Raw genomic sequence first — 15934 nt, forward strand, 5'->3', positions numbered from 1 at the left:
GGGAGGGAGGGGGGGAAATGAGGAGCCGATATTAAGGGTTCAAGTAAAAGGCAAATGTTTTGAGACTGATGATGGCAACAAATGTACATATGTGTTTGACACAGTGGATGCATGTATGGATTGGGTTAAGAATTGTATGAGCCCCCAATAAAATGATTTAAAAACAAAACAAAACTTGGCACCCTTGTTGAAAATCACTTGACCTAGGATGTCTGGGTTTACTTCTAGATTTTAATTGGTTTTTATGTTTATATTTATACCAGTGCCACACAATTTTCTGTACTGTAGCATTATATCGTAACTTAAAGTTGGGAAGTGTGACTTCTCCAACTTTGTTCTTTTTCAAGATTATTTGGAGCCTTTTGCAATTCCATATGAATTTGAGAATGGGATTCTCCATATGTGCAAAAGCTATAATAATTTAGATCGGGATTTTCTTGAACTGGTAAATTGCTTTATGTAGTATTGGCATTTTAAGTATTAAGACTTCTAACCCATGTATGGATTTTCTGTAGCTGGAATCCAGGATAGGTTAATTTATAGAGCCAGCAATGGAGTAATAATTACATAGGGCATGGCAGGGGAAGATGGGGGAAATGAGGAGCTAACAATAAGTACCAGAGAAAATGTTCTGAAATTGATTGTGGTGATGATTGCACAACTCTTCTTAATATGATTGAACAATTAAATTGTGTGATATTTGAAGTAAATGCCAATAAAACTATTTTTTTTAGAAAGACTTCCATTCTTGAATAAGGGATGTCAACATATTTAGGGGTTCTTTAATTTTTTTCTGCATTGTTTTATAGTTTCCATTGTGCATGTATTTCATCACTTTTGTTAAATTTATTCCTATATAATTCATTCTTTCAGATGCTATTATAAATTGAATGAGTTTCTTAATGTCTTTTTGTAATTGTTCATTGTTGGTGTGTAGAAACAAAGCTGTTTTTCTCGGGTTGCTCTTGTAACTTGTTGACTCTCTTGCATGGTTTTATTAGCTTTAGTAGCCTGTGGAATCTTTGGGACTTTCAATATATAAGATCATATCATCTGTAAATAGAGATAATTTTACTTCTTTTCTAATTTGGATGTCTTTTCTTTCTTTTTTCTTGCCTAGTTACTCTGACTAGAAACCCTAGTAACATATTGAGTAACAGGTGAGAGCTGCTAGCCTTTTCTTGTTCCTGAACCTAAAAGGGAAGCTCTCCACCTTTTTCTATTGATTATGATGTTAGTGGTAGGTTTTTCATAGGTGCCCTATGGGATTTTCCTTGTATTCCTAGTTTTCTGAGTGTTTTTATCATAAAAGGTTTAATAAAAGATTTTGTTTAATACCTTTAGTGCATCAGTTGAGATTATTTGAAGTGGTTTTTGAGCTGTATTTGTAGAGGTAGTTTGGAACTTGGGTGGAAGATGAGTGCTTGGGACTTTTAGCCTCTCAACTGACTCTAACCAGTTCATCTCATTTTTAATATGTATGTTATATGTTGGGCTTCTGGGTAAAATTGTGTTTGAGGGAAAGAGTTCTGTAAAAAATCATTTAAAATTTATATCTAAAGGATTTTCAGTTATGGTACATTTATTTATCACCCTTCCCCTTCCCTTCTTGCTCCCCAAAAGGAAACAAACCTAAGCTTTTTGAAATAAAGGACATTTTATCTTACCACTTTATCTCAAATACCAGTTGATTGAATGCTGGATATAATAATAGAGTATGGAATAGCATATAATTTCTTCCTGTTTATTTTAGCTATCAAGTGGAAATCCTGTATATGAAAAATACTATAGACAGGTAAGATTTTTGTTTTTTTATTTTGTTATGAGCATAAAATGTACTGTTAAATCTTAATTATATACATACAGATTATCAGCCAGCAGGACAACTTCTGACAAGATTCTTGTTTCATATTCCTGTGCTTTTAGTCTCTTATTTTAGGCACTTAATGTTTTTGACAAGTTGTCAGAAAACTCAAGAAAAGATAATAAAGCTCAAACACTTAGTTATTGTAATTATTTATGTTAAAACTCCATGCAGCCTTTTATATATGTTGATATAAATATAAAAATTAATTTATATGCCAAATAGAAATGACTTCCTTTAAGATTTGTTGAATATAATCCTTTGAAAATTTAAACCATAGCTCTTGTGTACACGTGAAATGAATATGTATGACAGATTTTATGAATAGTTGAGTGAACCAATAAGATGTAAAAACTAATTCAAATGATAATATGAGTTGTAGAAATTTATATTCTCTACCAGATATAATTTATTCACATTGCTGTGGGCAAGATTCATGTACATTCCTATCAGTTTTATATAATTTAACCTTTACCCCTTGTTGTTAGATGCTCTCTTTGTCATTCTGACATCATGTACAACAGAAGGAAACTGTGTAGTCCACCTCTACCCTTGCAGAACACCGTGGTAAATAGAAAGTCAGTCAAAGGTGCATGCCATAGATTATATAACCCTATGAGTCTACATTGTCACAGTTCCAAGTACTGAATCATAGGAAAGGGTAGAACTGCCCCTGTGGTTTCCAAGTCTATGACTAGTACGGGGATAGAAAGCCCTGTTTTCCTCAGTGCGGCTGGTGATTTTTTCAACTGCTGACCTGGCAGTTAGCAGCCCACCACGTAACCACTACGCCACCAGGGCCACCTAGACTAGATTAGGCATTAGAGAACTGAAATTGACTAGTATTGGTCTTTTTGAATCAGATAATCCTATAGTCTGTACTGGGAATAAATTGAGGAAGAATAGAGTCACATTTATTATTACAGAAAACATTTCAACATCTCTTGAATTTTAAAGCATTGTCAGTGATAGAATAGTATCCAGACCAGCTAATAAGACTATTATTCAAATTTACGTGCCAAATCACTAATGTCAAAGAGGAGGAAATTGAGGTTTTTACCAGCTTCTACTGAAATTGGTTAAATAGGCAATCAAGATGCATTGAAAATTTCTGGTGATTGGATTCTCAAGTTGGAAATAAAGAAGGATCAACAGTTGGAAAGAAGGGTCTTGGTGATAGAAACAGTGCTGGAAATCACATGGTAGGATTCTGCAAGACTGTTTACATATTCATGTAAATACCTTTTATTCAACAATGTAAGTGGCAACTATACATGTGGAGCTTTCTGGGGGGAATGTATAGAAATCACATTGACTATATCAGTAGAAAGATGTTAGAGAAGCTAAAAAATAATGATGGAGAAGGCGAAGGGCTGACTGTAGAGCAACCCATATATTTGCTCATCCACAAGTTCAAATTGAAACCAAAGAAAATGAAAACAAATTTGTGAGAGCTAAAATACAGCCTTCAATATGTTCCATTTGAATTCAGAGACCATCTCAAGAAAAGATTATGCATCTCGAGCACAAATGACTGAAGACCGGATGAGGTGGGGATGACATCAAGGACTTCATACATGAAGAAAGCTTAAAATGCCATTAAAAAGAAGGGAAAGAAAGAAAAGACCAAAATGGATCTCAGAAGAGACTGAAACTTGCGCTTAAATGTAGACTAGCTAAAGTGAAAAGAAAAAAATGTAACTGAAGATTTCAAAGGGTATCTTAAGAAGACAGTAAATTATGATAATGATGATATGGACCAAGACCTGGAGTTAGAAAACCAAAAGGAAAGAACACACAGCTGTTTTCAAGCTGAAAGAACTGATGAAAAAATTCAAGGATTCTTTGGACAAAATATTGAATGATACAGGAAGCATCAAAAGAAGATGGAGAGAACATACAGAGTCACTGTACCAAAAAAGAATTGGTTGACAGTTAACCATTTCAGAAGGTAGCTTATTATCAAGAATGAAGGTATTGGTGAAAAACAAGACCCAAGGAATAACAGAATACCAGTTGAAATGTTTCAGGAAATGGATGGAGTGCTGAAGTTTCTCACTTATTGGTTCTGCTATGATACTTGAAGACAGCTACGTGGCTAAATGGAGAAAGACAGGTCCATTAATAGCAGTGGGCAGCGGAGCAAGAGGTGACGGTACAGCGCACATTGCAACTGATGCACTGGTAACAGCAAAGGCCACTGCAGAAGCAGCAGATACACCCCACCGTCGCAGCCCCTGCGCTGGTGCAGCCCCCCTTGCTCCCTCTGCGCTCCCTTTCTCCACTGGCACCATGGCTGCTGAGCTGGCCGAAGAGCAGATTGCTGAGTTCAAGGAGGCTTTCTCCTACAAAGGAACTTGGAACTGTCCTGAGGTCAGTGGGTCAGAACCCAGCAGACACTGAGATACAGGATATGAATTATAGGTGGACACCAATAGTAATGGCACCTTCGACTTCCCAGAGTTTTTGGCTGTGATGGCTAGAAAAATGAAAGACAGGCAAGTGAAGAAGAAACCCGTGAGTCATTCAGTCTTCACAAGGTTGACAGTAGTTATATCAGTGCTGCTGAGCTGCGCCACGTCCTGACAACCTTAGGAGAAAAGCTAACAGATGAAGAAGGATATAAAGTGATCAGAGATGCAGGCGTTGACTGTGACGGACAAGTGAACTATGAAGAATTCGTACATTAATGACTGCAAAATCAAGACCTACTTTCAGCTTCTTTATTACTCCCCCAACCCCCAGAAGAATCAAATAGAATGTTTTACTGACCTCGTGCAAAAAAAAGTTCATTTATTCATTGTTTCTGTATACAAAACTGAATGTCAAAAAGTACCTTCTGTATACACACACACACACACACACACACTTTTGCATGTATTGGTTGGTGGTCCTGTCTCCCTAAAGATCAAGCTACAGATCACTTTTACAATATCAATACTTGTACAAACCTTACTACTAAGAAAGCACTTAATAGATTCCTTCAAGATCCATTTACTAATGATTGATAACACTGTCTGCACAGCCAGTTTCCCATGCATGCAGCTTGACAATTGAGCAGTCAGGTCTTTGTATTAAAATTGAAAACTGAAAAAAAAAAAAAAAGAAAAATTATAAAACCTTTGTGGGTTCTAGTTCAATTGTTTAGCCTAAATTGTCGTAGCTGGTTTACCGAAAACAAACACATTTGAAATGGGTGTACCTCAGGATGACATGTGGAGGAGAGGGCGAAGGAAAGGATAACATCTTGAAATGTAGCCCCACTGCTTGGAGGGTCCTCGTAGACACCCCTATGCTCCAACCCATGGTGGTGGTGACACCTCCCTGGTGATTTGCCTGCCTGCTTGCCTGCCTGCCTGTGCTGGTTTAACGTTTGCATTGTGCTCAAGGGCCAGGCGGTCACTGTCCACACCAGTTTTTAAAAAGAAACCTTTACCAAGGGAGCATCTGAACTCTCTGTTAAAGGCAAAAACGAATAAATCTGAACAAAACCTTTCTGACCCATGACTTGGAGTTGACAGAGTAGGCTGTGGCTATGGACTTCAGCACAATCATCGTCATTGCTGTTCAATAAATTACTATTTGTGTGCATTCCAAGTTGTAAATACTAGTCTCTTTTCCCCCCACCCCACAATAAAAGACCAATAACTAAAAAAAAAAAAAAAGTTACAGTTGGAAACTAAGAGGGTCAGCCCTGCTCTATCCTATAGAATCATAGTTGCTGGCAGTGAGAGGTTTTGTTTGTTTTGTTTTTAACCTGGCCATGCTGCTGGTCATTCCAAAGAAAGGTGACCCCCAAAAATGTGGAAATTATTAAACAATATTATTAATGTAACATACAAGTAAAATTTTGATGAAGATAATTTAACAATGGTTATAGCAGTATATCAACAAGGAGCCGCTGGAAATTCAAGCTGTATTCAGAAGAGAACCTGGCAGAGAGACATGATCATTGCTGATGTCAGATGGATTTTGGCAGGAAGTCTGAAAATTGTCTGATGTCAGCTTAGAAGCCTTTACTCAAAGTCAATTTTTTAAAATGCTAATGATTCAGATTATTTGGAATAGTCCTTTCCATGCTGCTCTGACACGTTTTTTGACTGCATGATGAAAGGTTATAGCTAGTGCAGAGCCTGTAAGTCTGGAGTCAGAGTACACGAGACACTACTGTATATACTCGTGTATAAGCCGAGTTTTTTTTGGCACATTAAAAACTTAAAAATATATATTTTATTTACATCATTGTATCTATTGTAACATTTCAACATATAATCAATATAAAATTATCATTAAGACAGTTTGTATTTTTTGTACTCTTAAGAAATGAAGTGTGTGGGTCTTTTTTTAAAAATAATTTTATTTGGGGCTCGTACAACTCTTATCACAGTCCTTACATATATCCATTGTGCCAAGCACATTTGTACATCCATTGCCATCATCCTTAAAACATTTTCTTTCTACTTGAACCGTTGGTATCAGCTTCTCAGTTGTCCCCCCACTTCATGAATCCTTGATAATTTATAATTTATTATTATTTTGTCATGTTTTAACTGTCTGACGTCTCCCTTCACCCACTTTTCTGTTATCTGTCCCCCAGGGAGGGGGTTATATGTAGATCCTTGTAATCTGTTCCCCCTTTCTACCCACACCTTCCACTTTCCCTCCTGGTATGGCTACTCTCATTATTGGTCCTGAGGGGGTTATTTGTCCTGGATTCCCTGTGTTTCCAGCTCTTATCTGTACCAGTGTACATGTTCTGGTCTAGTCAGATTTGCAAGGTAGAATTGGGATCATGATGATGGGGGAGGGGTGGGGAAGCATTAAAGAACTAGAGGAAAGTTGTACGTTTCATCGTTGCTACACTGTACCCTGACTGGCTTGTCTCCTCCCCGTGACCCTTCTGTAAGGTGATGTCCAGTTGCCTACAGATGAGCTTAGCACATTTTTAATGCAGTTTTTGTAGTAAAATTAGGTCCCTTGGCTGATATTCAGGTCGGCTTATACTCTAGTATATACAGTACCTTAAGTGACAAAAATCCAAATCGCCATGTTTAATTTATTGCAGAAACCAAAAGAATGGAGGAAAGTAAAATTCTTTTATTGGGGTATAGAACATAAATATTCCACAAGAGTTTGATCCATGTTGTGCTTGCATGTCTTTTTATGTTATACTGGGATGGGGACTCCTTTTTCACCCTGGTCTTGGGGTAAGTGCACAAAATTGAGGAGTTCTGTAGAATTCTAGAGGTAAGTTTCCCAACCATGCTGCATTTTTTGCTGCTACCTCAAATTTGAAGGATTAGGGAAGTTTTTACTTTTGCTGTGTGCCTCATTTCTCCCGTGTTTTAGCACTTGAAGAAAAAAAAGGCTTCTCTTTTTTGCTTTTTTGCTGGGGTTGGCCTGTCTGGAATGCTTTGTTTATATTTATAGTAAACTTGTCTTAACCAGCACTGTTTTTTGATGCAACTTGTTTATTTTTATTGTTAAGAATATATGCAGCAAACACACACCACTTTAACCTTTTCTACATGTGGCGTTGATTGCATTCTTCAGTCTATGTAACAATTCTCACCCTTCTTTTCTGAGTTCTTTCTCACCATTAACAAAAACTCACTGTCTCTTAAGTCTCCTGTTTACTCTTTCCAGTTGCTGTTGTCACTTTGAGCCCAAATAGAAAGTTCTAAAAGAGCTTAATGTTCAAAGCAGACATTTTTTTGCTCATTAAGCTAGTTTTATCTGGTTTTAAGAAGACTTCAGGGTATGTTTTTGTTTAAGATTGAAAGATTATCTCAGGGTAGTAGTTTCAAGGGTTCTCCTAGTCTCCATGGCTCCAGAAAGCCTGGATAACCCAAGAATTTAAAGTTCTATTCTGTATCCTCTGTCCTTTGATCATAATTCAATTATAGAACCTTTGATCAAAATGTTCAGTAATGATAGCCGGACACCATCCAGTTCTGGTGACATAGCGAAGAAGGCAATCTAAGACCCATTTTTAAGATTAAAGCTCTTTTTGATTTTATTTCTATTGCTTATTTCTGGAGTATATAAAATTTCATTTATTTTTCTGTTCTTGGTGACCTCATTCTGTCTTAAAAAGAAAGTCCCTATCAGTGAAAATGATGTGTTTCCTTTAATATGCTTTAGAAACTGAGTTTTAAAAATATTCAAGTTTTAGAGTTGATACTGCTTTGCTTTATTTTAAAGTGCTACAACTCTAAGAGGAAGTATAAAAGCAGAGGTTAATTATTTGAAGATGTCTGAAGAGGCAGATAACATACAGTTCTCATTTGTCAAAAATTGTCACCAGGAAATGCTCTTCTCCCCCCAAATACCTCTTAAGTTTATTGGAATTTAAATGGCAAGAATAAAATATTTGGTGTCAGATAATGTGTAACTATTTCTACTTTACTAATTTGTTTTACTTATCTAAGCTCTAGTTTTCTCAGTTGTATAATCACATGATAAAACATACTTTGTAAATTACCAGTGCTGTCTAGCTCTTAACCTATTCTTAAATCTTCACATGTATTCCTTGACCTTTATTAGTCAGAGGATTCCCTTTTCTTGGAAAATCCAGTTCCCAAATTATAGGGAATGAAGCAAGTAAATAAAGATAATTTTTCCTTTGTGCTTGTTTTCAACCTATAGTTTCTGTCTTTTCAGGTTGACACGGGCAATACTGGAAGGGTGTTTGCTTCCGATGCTGCTGCTTTTCTGAAAAAATCAGGACTTCCAGATTTGATACTTGGAAAGGTAGAATTTGCTTATTATAACTAGATTATAGTGAATATTTAGCGTTTAAATGAACTGAATGGGAAGTCACAAAGATGCCATCAAGAAAACTAGAAGTTAGCAGTTTGCAGTTAGAGGGTGGAGGGAATTTGTGATGTATAGTGATTTATTCTCTTGAAAAATAAGTTATTTTCAGAATTTTTGGGAAACAAATTACTATTCAGTAGGATGAAATGAGGAAGTAGTGCACTTAAATATTACGAGGAGAAAGAGTGCTGACTGGTAACCTTGAAAGAGTGCTGACTGGTAACCTTGCCGCCCACTCAGAAAGAGTTGGCCCTACCCCTACTTCCTCTGTTATAACTGCCTTTAATTGTTTTCAGTGTGTGGTAAGCACAGTGGGGGTGAGCACCTGTGAAAAGAGCACATAGAGGTGGGAAGCCCCTCTTGGCTTGATCCTTACACATGATATTGATAGTGTTCAAAAATTTGGAAAATAATTACTAGTACTACTTAAATTATTCACAATTGAACATTTACCACTCAAACTTTCCCATAGGTCACAATATCATCTTGATAAAGATGTAAAATCAGGATAGTATTTTCTGGTAGAAAGAGCTTTGAACTCAAGATTAGAGCCTGGGCTTATAGAAAATGGCATTGCAATAGAAGTTAGAAGATGGATGTCACTTATTTGCTTGAAGCTTTGGATGTTGTTGAGTGATCATTTAACCTCATTGGGCCATGGTACTAAATAAACTTTAAATTATTTTTGTTAAAATATAGATTGATAATCTTTTTCATTGCTGTTCCAATTTCAGATTTGGGATTTAGCCGACACAGATGGCAAAGGTATCCTGAGCAAACAAGTAAGATTCTGAGATTCACACACAAAATTTTTGAGTGATTCAAAATAGAAAATAGTCACTTTTAGGGGGGAGGGGTATTTTTAATTTAAGAATGATATGTTTGTTTGTGCCAATTCTAGTGTTTTATGAGGGCAAGTGTTAGAACCAAATAAAGGTATTTCCAATCACCAGATATCAATGTAACTCCCCAAAGTTAGTGTTAGTCTGGTGACATTATTTTCCTGGGGTTTATTTTTTTCGGTCTTGCTTTTCAGAGAGGTTTTGCTCTTTGTATCTTATTAATTAGAATTCTTCTATGTACATGTTTATAAGTAAATGTTGATTTATTTAGTCCTTTGGACATGTCAGGAAAGACCAGTCTGTGGAGAAGGACATCGTGCTTAGTAAAGTAGAAGGCACTGCAAAAGAGGGAGGCTCTTGTTGAGATGGATTGACACACTGGTTGCAAGAGTGGGCTCAAACATAAAGAACAATTGTGAAGATGGCCCAGGATGGGGCTTGTTCTGTTGTTCATAGAGTCAGAACTGACGCAATGGCACCTAAAAACAATAGCAAGACGATACTGCCCAGTAAATTAGATAGGACGCTTCTGGCCAATCAGACCAGAGTATTGTGACCTACGTCTTATTCTGACATATAAACCACAAATTATTTGCAAGTCAGAAGTAAATCCTCGATCAAAATTACATGCAAGTGGCTATGGCTATAGGATTTCAGCACCTGATATGTACTTCAGAGTTCTTCAGAATGGACTCAAAGTTACTATATGCTGATGTACTGATCATTTAATGGCTTAAATTTAATCTTGCCCTAGAGAAATAGTGAAAGCCCAGATTAATCTTAAAAGCAAGATGGGAAAGATTGGATGAAATAGTCAGAATACTGATTCTTTTTTTTTTTTTTAATACTGATTCTTTTCATTGAGATTTTAGGGCCAGATTGTCCTCCCCATTGATACCCTGAGCAAAAAGGCCAGTTGGATACATGGAGACATAGGAAGATAAAATTCATGCAAGCACCCAGGCTGCTATGCATTCATTCAGCAATCTTTGTTGAATACGTATTGTTGAGTACCTGTTGTGAGCCAGGCTTTGGGAATTCCGAGGTGAACCTACACCTAACAGATGTTGCCTCTACACATGAGCTTGTGGTATAATAAAATCTCTGCGCTTATGTGCAGTGATGTTTCTGCACTTAGATTAGAGTTCGTTTGCCTTTGTTGCATCTAAGTGGCTGAATTAATGGGTTAAACTTAAATGCTTAAGCAGGAGGCACATAGATTTGTAATTAACATTTGAAAGAAAGAAAATAACCCAATCCTTATTGAATTTTTATGTATCAAAATAGCACTAAGTACTTTCCTTCTTTAGTTCTTACTGTGTTGCTCATAATTCATTGCAAGGTAGTAGTAGCCCACCTTTTACACAAGGGTTTTATGTAACTTGACCATGGCCTCCCAACTCTAAGCAGCAGAACTAGAATTTAACGAAAGACTGTTTCATGTCAGCCCATCTATACTGTGTGAATGGATCTGATTACCTAAGAACAATTGAATCTCACAGAGTGAGAGGAGAAGGAAGGTCAATGTTGAAATGCTTACAGTACCACCATTTAAAGACTAGAGGAGCATTGAATCCAACAGTGGGAAGCAGCAAGGTCAGCAGAAAACTCGGAGAGCTTTTGGAAGCTCTTTTGGTGGAAGAGAGTTTCAGGGTGAATGGTAGTGCCAGGAGAACAAGCAGGAAGAGGCTTTTTTGTTGTTTTCATGAGGTCAGTGTATGAGGGTAAGTCTAAAACTATTGCTATAAAAATATAGAAACCTTTATTAAATAAAGTTATCAATATATGAAGCTTTTTTCCCCCCTTGACATGTCCTTCATCTAGGGGTATACACTCTGAGGTGGCGTTTTCATATCTCCAATCCTTCCTCCAAAGGGTTCTAAATTATTTGATTTACACTATGTCAAAATAATAGTTCTGACATCCGCAAGGGACGCCAATCACATTCCTTTGGTTCTTTGATTTTTGAGGGGAAAAAAGTCAGAAGAGACAACACCAAGGCTGAGGGTTTAAGAGGTCAGGTTTCCTAATGGAAGTCTGTAGGACAGTCCATACTACCCTTAAAGAATGAACAGGTGTATTTGTTATGATAGGGAAAAAAATCTTAGTGTAACTTCTCCTTACCAGTGCAGTTCTGTTTTCTTAAAACTTCTTCCTAGTAATCCCTGTGTCTGTTAGCGAAAATTCTGTGTCTTTTGAGGGAAAAAAAATCGAGATTACCTCTTGGGAATCGCAAAAAACAATCGCTGGAACCTCTGAGCTGACTTCTCTGCTTTGAGTTTAAGTGACCCAGCAGATTCCCTTGGAAGCCACTGTTGTGATTGAACGTTGATTTTGAAGGCACCCTCATGAGGTTGAGACAAATGTATTGCTGAGATTGTCTGTAGCCATCCACGGATGTGTGAACTGGAACCCTCGTGGCAGTACTTTTTAGCATACCCCTGTATTTGGTAGATAAGAAGTTATTTGTAATACAGGCAGTTTTTCTAGCTAATAACAGAGGTTTAAGTCAGGTTGTACAGAGACTTGTGGAGTGAATATAAAGAGTGGGGAGATCTTGAAATAAGCATGTTTTTCTCAAAAAATTTGTTTGTGAAGGCATGAATTGTGGTAAGCAAACAGTGGGCAAGATGATAAGAATAGGTTAAAAATTGAGTAAAGAGGTATAAGTGAGAATAGAGGAGAATAGAGAAAAATAGCGAAGTATTGGTGGTGGTGGTTGTAGGGTATTGACAAATTTCTAGTGATAGTCATTGAAGTAAAGACTTTGATGTCATTTCTATTCCAAGATCTTAATTTACTGCAAAACAGTCTAAAGCCATTTGTTTCCTTGTCTCTGCGTTTATGTATGTATGTGGGAATTTAAAATGTTTGTGGAAAAATTTCATTATCTTTTAATTAAAGTCTCCCAGGAACAATTTGAAGCCCTCTTGTATGTTGGTTTTGGACTAAGACTTTAATGCCACAAATCTAAGGACCTTTCGGGGAGAGTTACAAATATTTTTAAATCAAGCAGTTATGTAAGTGTTTTAGATGCTGCACAAGTATCCTGTGTAGCTATTCTTGAATATTGAGTCAGTAAAATGACTGACCTAGTTTCAGAATTTATAATCTCACAATCCGGAGATGACTTTTGATAATGTTTACATATGATTTCCTTTTAGACTTTTTCAATTTTTTTCTCACTTCAATGTTTTTCTTCACGTTAAGTATTCTTATGAGCGTGATTATTAATTCTGTCTAGTATACACTTTATATCTATCACAATTTAAGTACATTCCCATTATATTGATATTTGTTGCTTTTATAATGTTAGGAGCATCTTTGCATGTAGCTCTTTCTTAATTTTAAAGCAAGCAAATGTATTATTATATTTATTGCTACATAAGAAATCTGTAATAATTGTGCATGGGTTTATATTTTCACACTGTAAGCATATGCATATGTGTATATGTACATATATACTTAATGTGTGCATCTATAATATATATATTATATGCATATATATTATACATACACACGAGGATACTTCAAAAAGTTTAGAAAAAGTTCATATTTTTTAATTCCATTTTCCTCTGAACTTTCTTTCTGAAGCCCTTTTGTGTGTGTGTGTGTGTATACTATACACATTGTGTGTGTGTGTGTGTGTGTGTATATACATATGTACATCCATACATGTTTATATTCTTAACATTTACACCTTTCCCCCTCAGGAATTCTTTGTTGCTTTGCGTCTGGTGGCATGTGCCCAAAATGGATTGGATGTTTCACTGAGTAGCTTGAACCTGGCCGTTCCTCCACCAAGATTTGTAAGATACACTTGTTTAAAAAAATTTTTTAAAGGATATATGATTTGACACTTAAAAATTTTATATCAAATTCTCTTGCTTTTCTTATTGCCTAACCTGCTTTCTTTCTCAATGGTTACCACTGTATATCCTTCCAAAGAGGATGGAATTTAAAGATGACAAAATTTTTAAACAAATTTTCGAAGCACCCTTGTATAACAAAATATAGATTTCCTCATTTTATATTACTTGTAGCATACTAGACACATAGTTCAATAACTTAAAAATTACTTACTATATTTTAGAGATCTTTAGATATCATTACATGAAAGCTTCCTCATTCCTTTTTATAACTACATATTATTTCTGTAAGGAACCCAGGTGGTGTAGTGGGTTACACAGTAGGCTGCTAACCACAAGTCTACAATTCTAAACCACCAGCCATGCCATGGAGAAAGATGAGGCTTTCTGCTCTTATAAAGATTTATAGCCTCAAAAACCCAGAGAGGCAACTCTCTTTGTCTTAAAGATTTTGTATGAGTCAGAATTGACTTGAAAGCACTTGAGTTTTGTTTGAGGATTTTTTGGTTTGTATTCAACCACACACACACACACACACACACACACACACCAGAGTTTCAAAAATATCATGGAAAATGGAATATAAAAAATTTGAAGCCCCCACATCTGTGTTCATGTGTATGTATGTATCCTTTTCATTGCAGTCAAGTTGATTACTACTCATAATGACCCTGTAAGACAGCAGCTCTCAACCTGTGGGTCACGACCCCTTTGGGGATCGAATGATCCTTTCTCAGGGGTCGCCCAATTCATAACAGTAGCAAAATTACAGTTATGAAGTAGCAACAAAAATAATTTTATGGTTGGGGGTCACCACAACATGAGGAACCGTATGACAGGGTCACGGCATTAGGAAGGTTGAGAACCACTGCTGCAGGACAAAGTAGAACTGCTCCCAGTTTCTGAGACTAAACTTGTACAGGAGCGGGCAGTCTCATTTTTATCCTGCAGAGCAGCTGGAGGCTTCAAACTACTGACTTTGCAGTTTAACAAGTAACACTAGGGCTCCTTTCATTCATGACACTGCTGGATGGGTTTGAACTGTCAACCTATAGGTCAGTGGAGCTTAAACCATTGGCTCAAACCACAAGGGACCTCTAGATGAAACTTTTATGCGATTATATGTGACAATCTCTGAAATACTTTGAATTATTTTTAAAAAGGCATTGAACTGTGTCTAGTTCAGTGGGCAATACCATCCCCAGAGGTCCCGGAATGATCTCGGTGGGCTGAAAAGCCCATTATCCTTTATCCTAGATTGTTGTACAAAAGTTTTTAATTGCCAGGGAGGCGCTGAGTAATTTTTTTTCTCAAAGGGCAGTAGGAGGGGACAAATAACAGAATTGTAGGTGAACGGATACATTGGATGGTGTAAGATATGGCAAAATAAATGAATGAATGAATGAATGGGTTCCTGGGGCTAAGGTGGGAGAGGGAGGGGACATGGGGGAGCTAATATCAAAGAGTTCAAGAAGAAAGAAAATGTTTGTTTTGAAACTGATGGTGGTAGCATTTGTATAATTATGCTTGATCTAATTGAATTATGGATTGTTAAAATATCTGTAAGAACTCCCAATAAAATGATTTTTTAAAAAGTTATAAGGTAAATTAGTGTCCTTTCGCTGTTGAGACCCAACATTTTTAATAAATATATTTTAATCAACCATTTTTCTTTTTTGCTTATTGATGTGAGAATTTCAGTCCTTTATGTGTTTTCCTTTATAGCATGATACCAGTAGTCCTTTGCTAATCAGTGCAGCTTCTGCAGAACTCCCATGGGCTGTAAAAGTAAGTAAACCTTGTCATTATTTTCTTCTCTCTCCTTGTCTTCCTGCCCACATGTATACTTTCCCTTACCTCTGAAGTATATTGCCATTAACCTTAGACTTTTGCGTAGGAGTATTCAAGTACAGTAGGGGAAATACTAGTACCAGGATTCTTTAGAAGTATCTTTCAGCTTTGTGAATCATTTTGTGACAGTTAGTTAGTCCAGTGTTACTATATTACAAAATAAAAATGATTATGTCATAATTTTGTATTAACTAAGTAATTTCATGAATATGTAGTTTACCTTACTGGTATTATTTTCTGCTTGAAGATCTGGTTAACTAGATACTCTCTTCATGCATAGCTGTTACAGCAAACAATTCTTTATGAAGTACTTGTGAGATGGGTACTTTATATTACAGTAATTTGGAGACAGTGCACTATTTCTAATTATTTTAAAGGTTGTAATTTTAAAATAATACTAGGATATAACAGATCAAATGACTCAATAAATGTGTCCATTTTTTTCTCAAAATCCTTATTTGGTTTGTGTGCCTGTGTATGCTACTGGACTAATTTAAAATGTAAATTAGTAGGGATTTGACTTTAACCAGGTAAATCATTAATGGTTGTTTTTGATGTTTTATAAGTAACTTTTTAGGATTTTAGGAGAAGTCTTGTTATTAACACAGAAAAGGAATTTTGCTCTGGGAAAAGTACGGTAATCTTGATGTTCATTCCCATGCCAATAATTGTGTTTTTCAATTTGTTTG

General features: G+C 36.2%; 1 protein-coding gene and 1 pseudogene across 1 annotated transcript in view; both read left to right on the plus strand.

Annotated features, from left to right (window-relative positions):
* The window catches only part of EPS15 (epidermal growth factor receptor pathway substrate 15), a 129493-nt gene that overhangs the window by 10096 nt on the left and 103463 nt on the right, over positions 1–15934 (plus strand). The window contains exons 2-7 of the mRNA XM_045291759.1: positions 348–445; positions 1754–1795; positions 8528–8617; positions 9418–9465; positions 13239–13334; positions 15120–15182. Coding sequence (XP_045147694.1) covers positions 348–445; positions 1754–1795; positions 8528–8617; positions 9418–9465; positions 13239–13334; positions 15120–15182 — 437 coding nt within the window. The remainder of the gene's footprint in view (positions 1–347; positions 446–1753; positions 1796–8527; positions 8618–9417; positions 9466–13238; positions 13335–15119; positions 15183–15934) is intronic.
* LOC101647283 lies at positions 4152–4554 on the plus strand (annotated as a pseudogene).

Source organism: Echinops telfairi, unplaced genomic scaffold (assembly GCF_000313985.2).
Source record: "Echinops telfairi isolate 266 unplaced genomic scaffold, ASM31398v2 ScPeMD7_443;HRSCAF=831, whole genome shotgun sequence".
Classification (NCBI taxonomy): domain Eukaryota; kingdom Metazoa; phylum Chordata; class Mammalia; order Afrosoricida; family Tenrecidae; genus Echinops; species Echinops telfairi.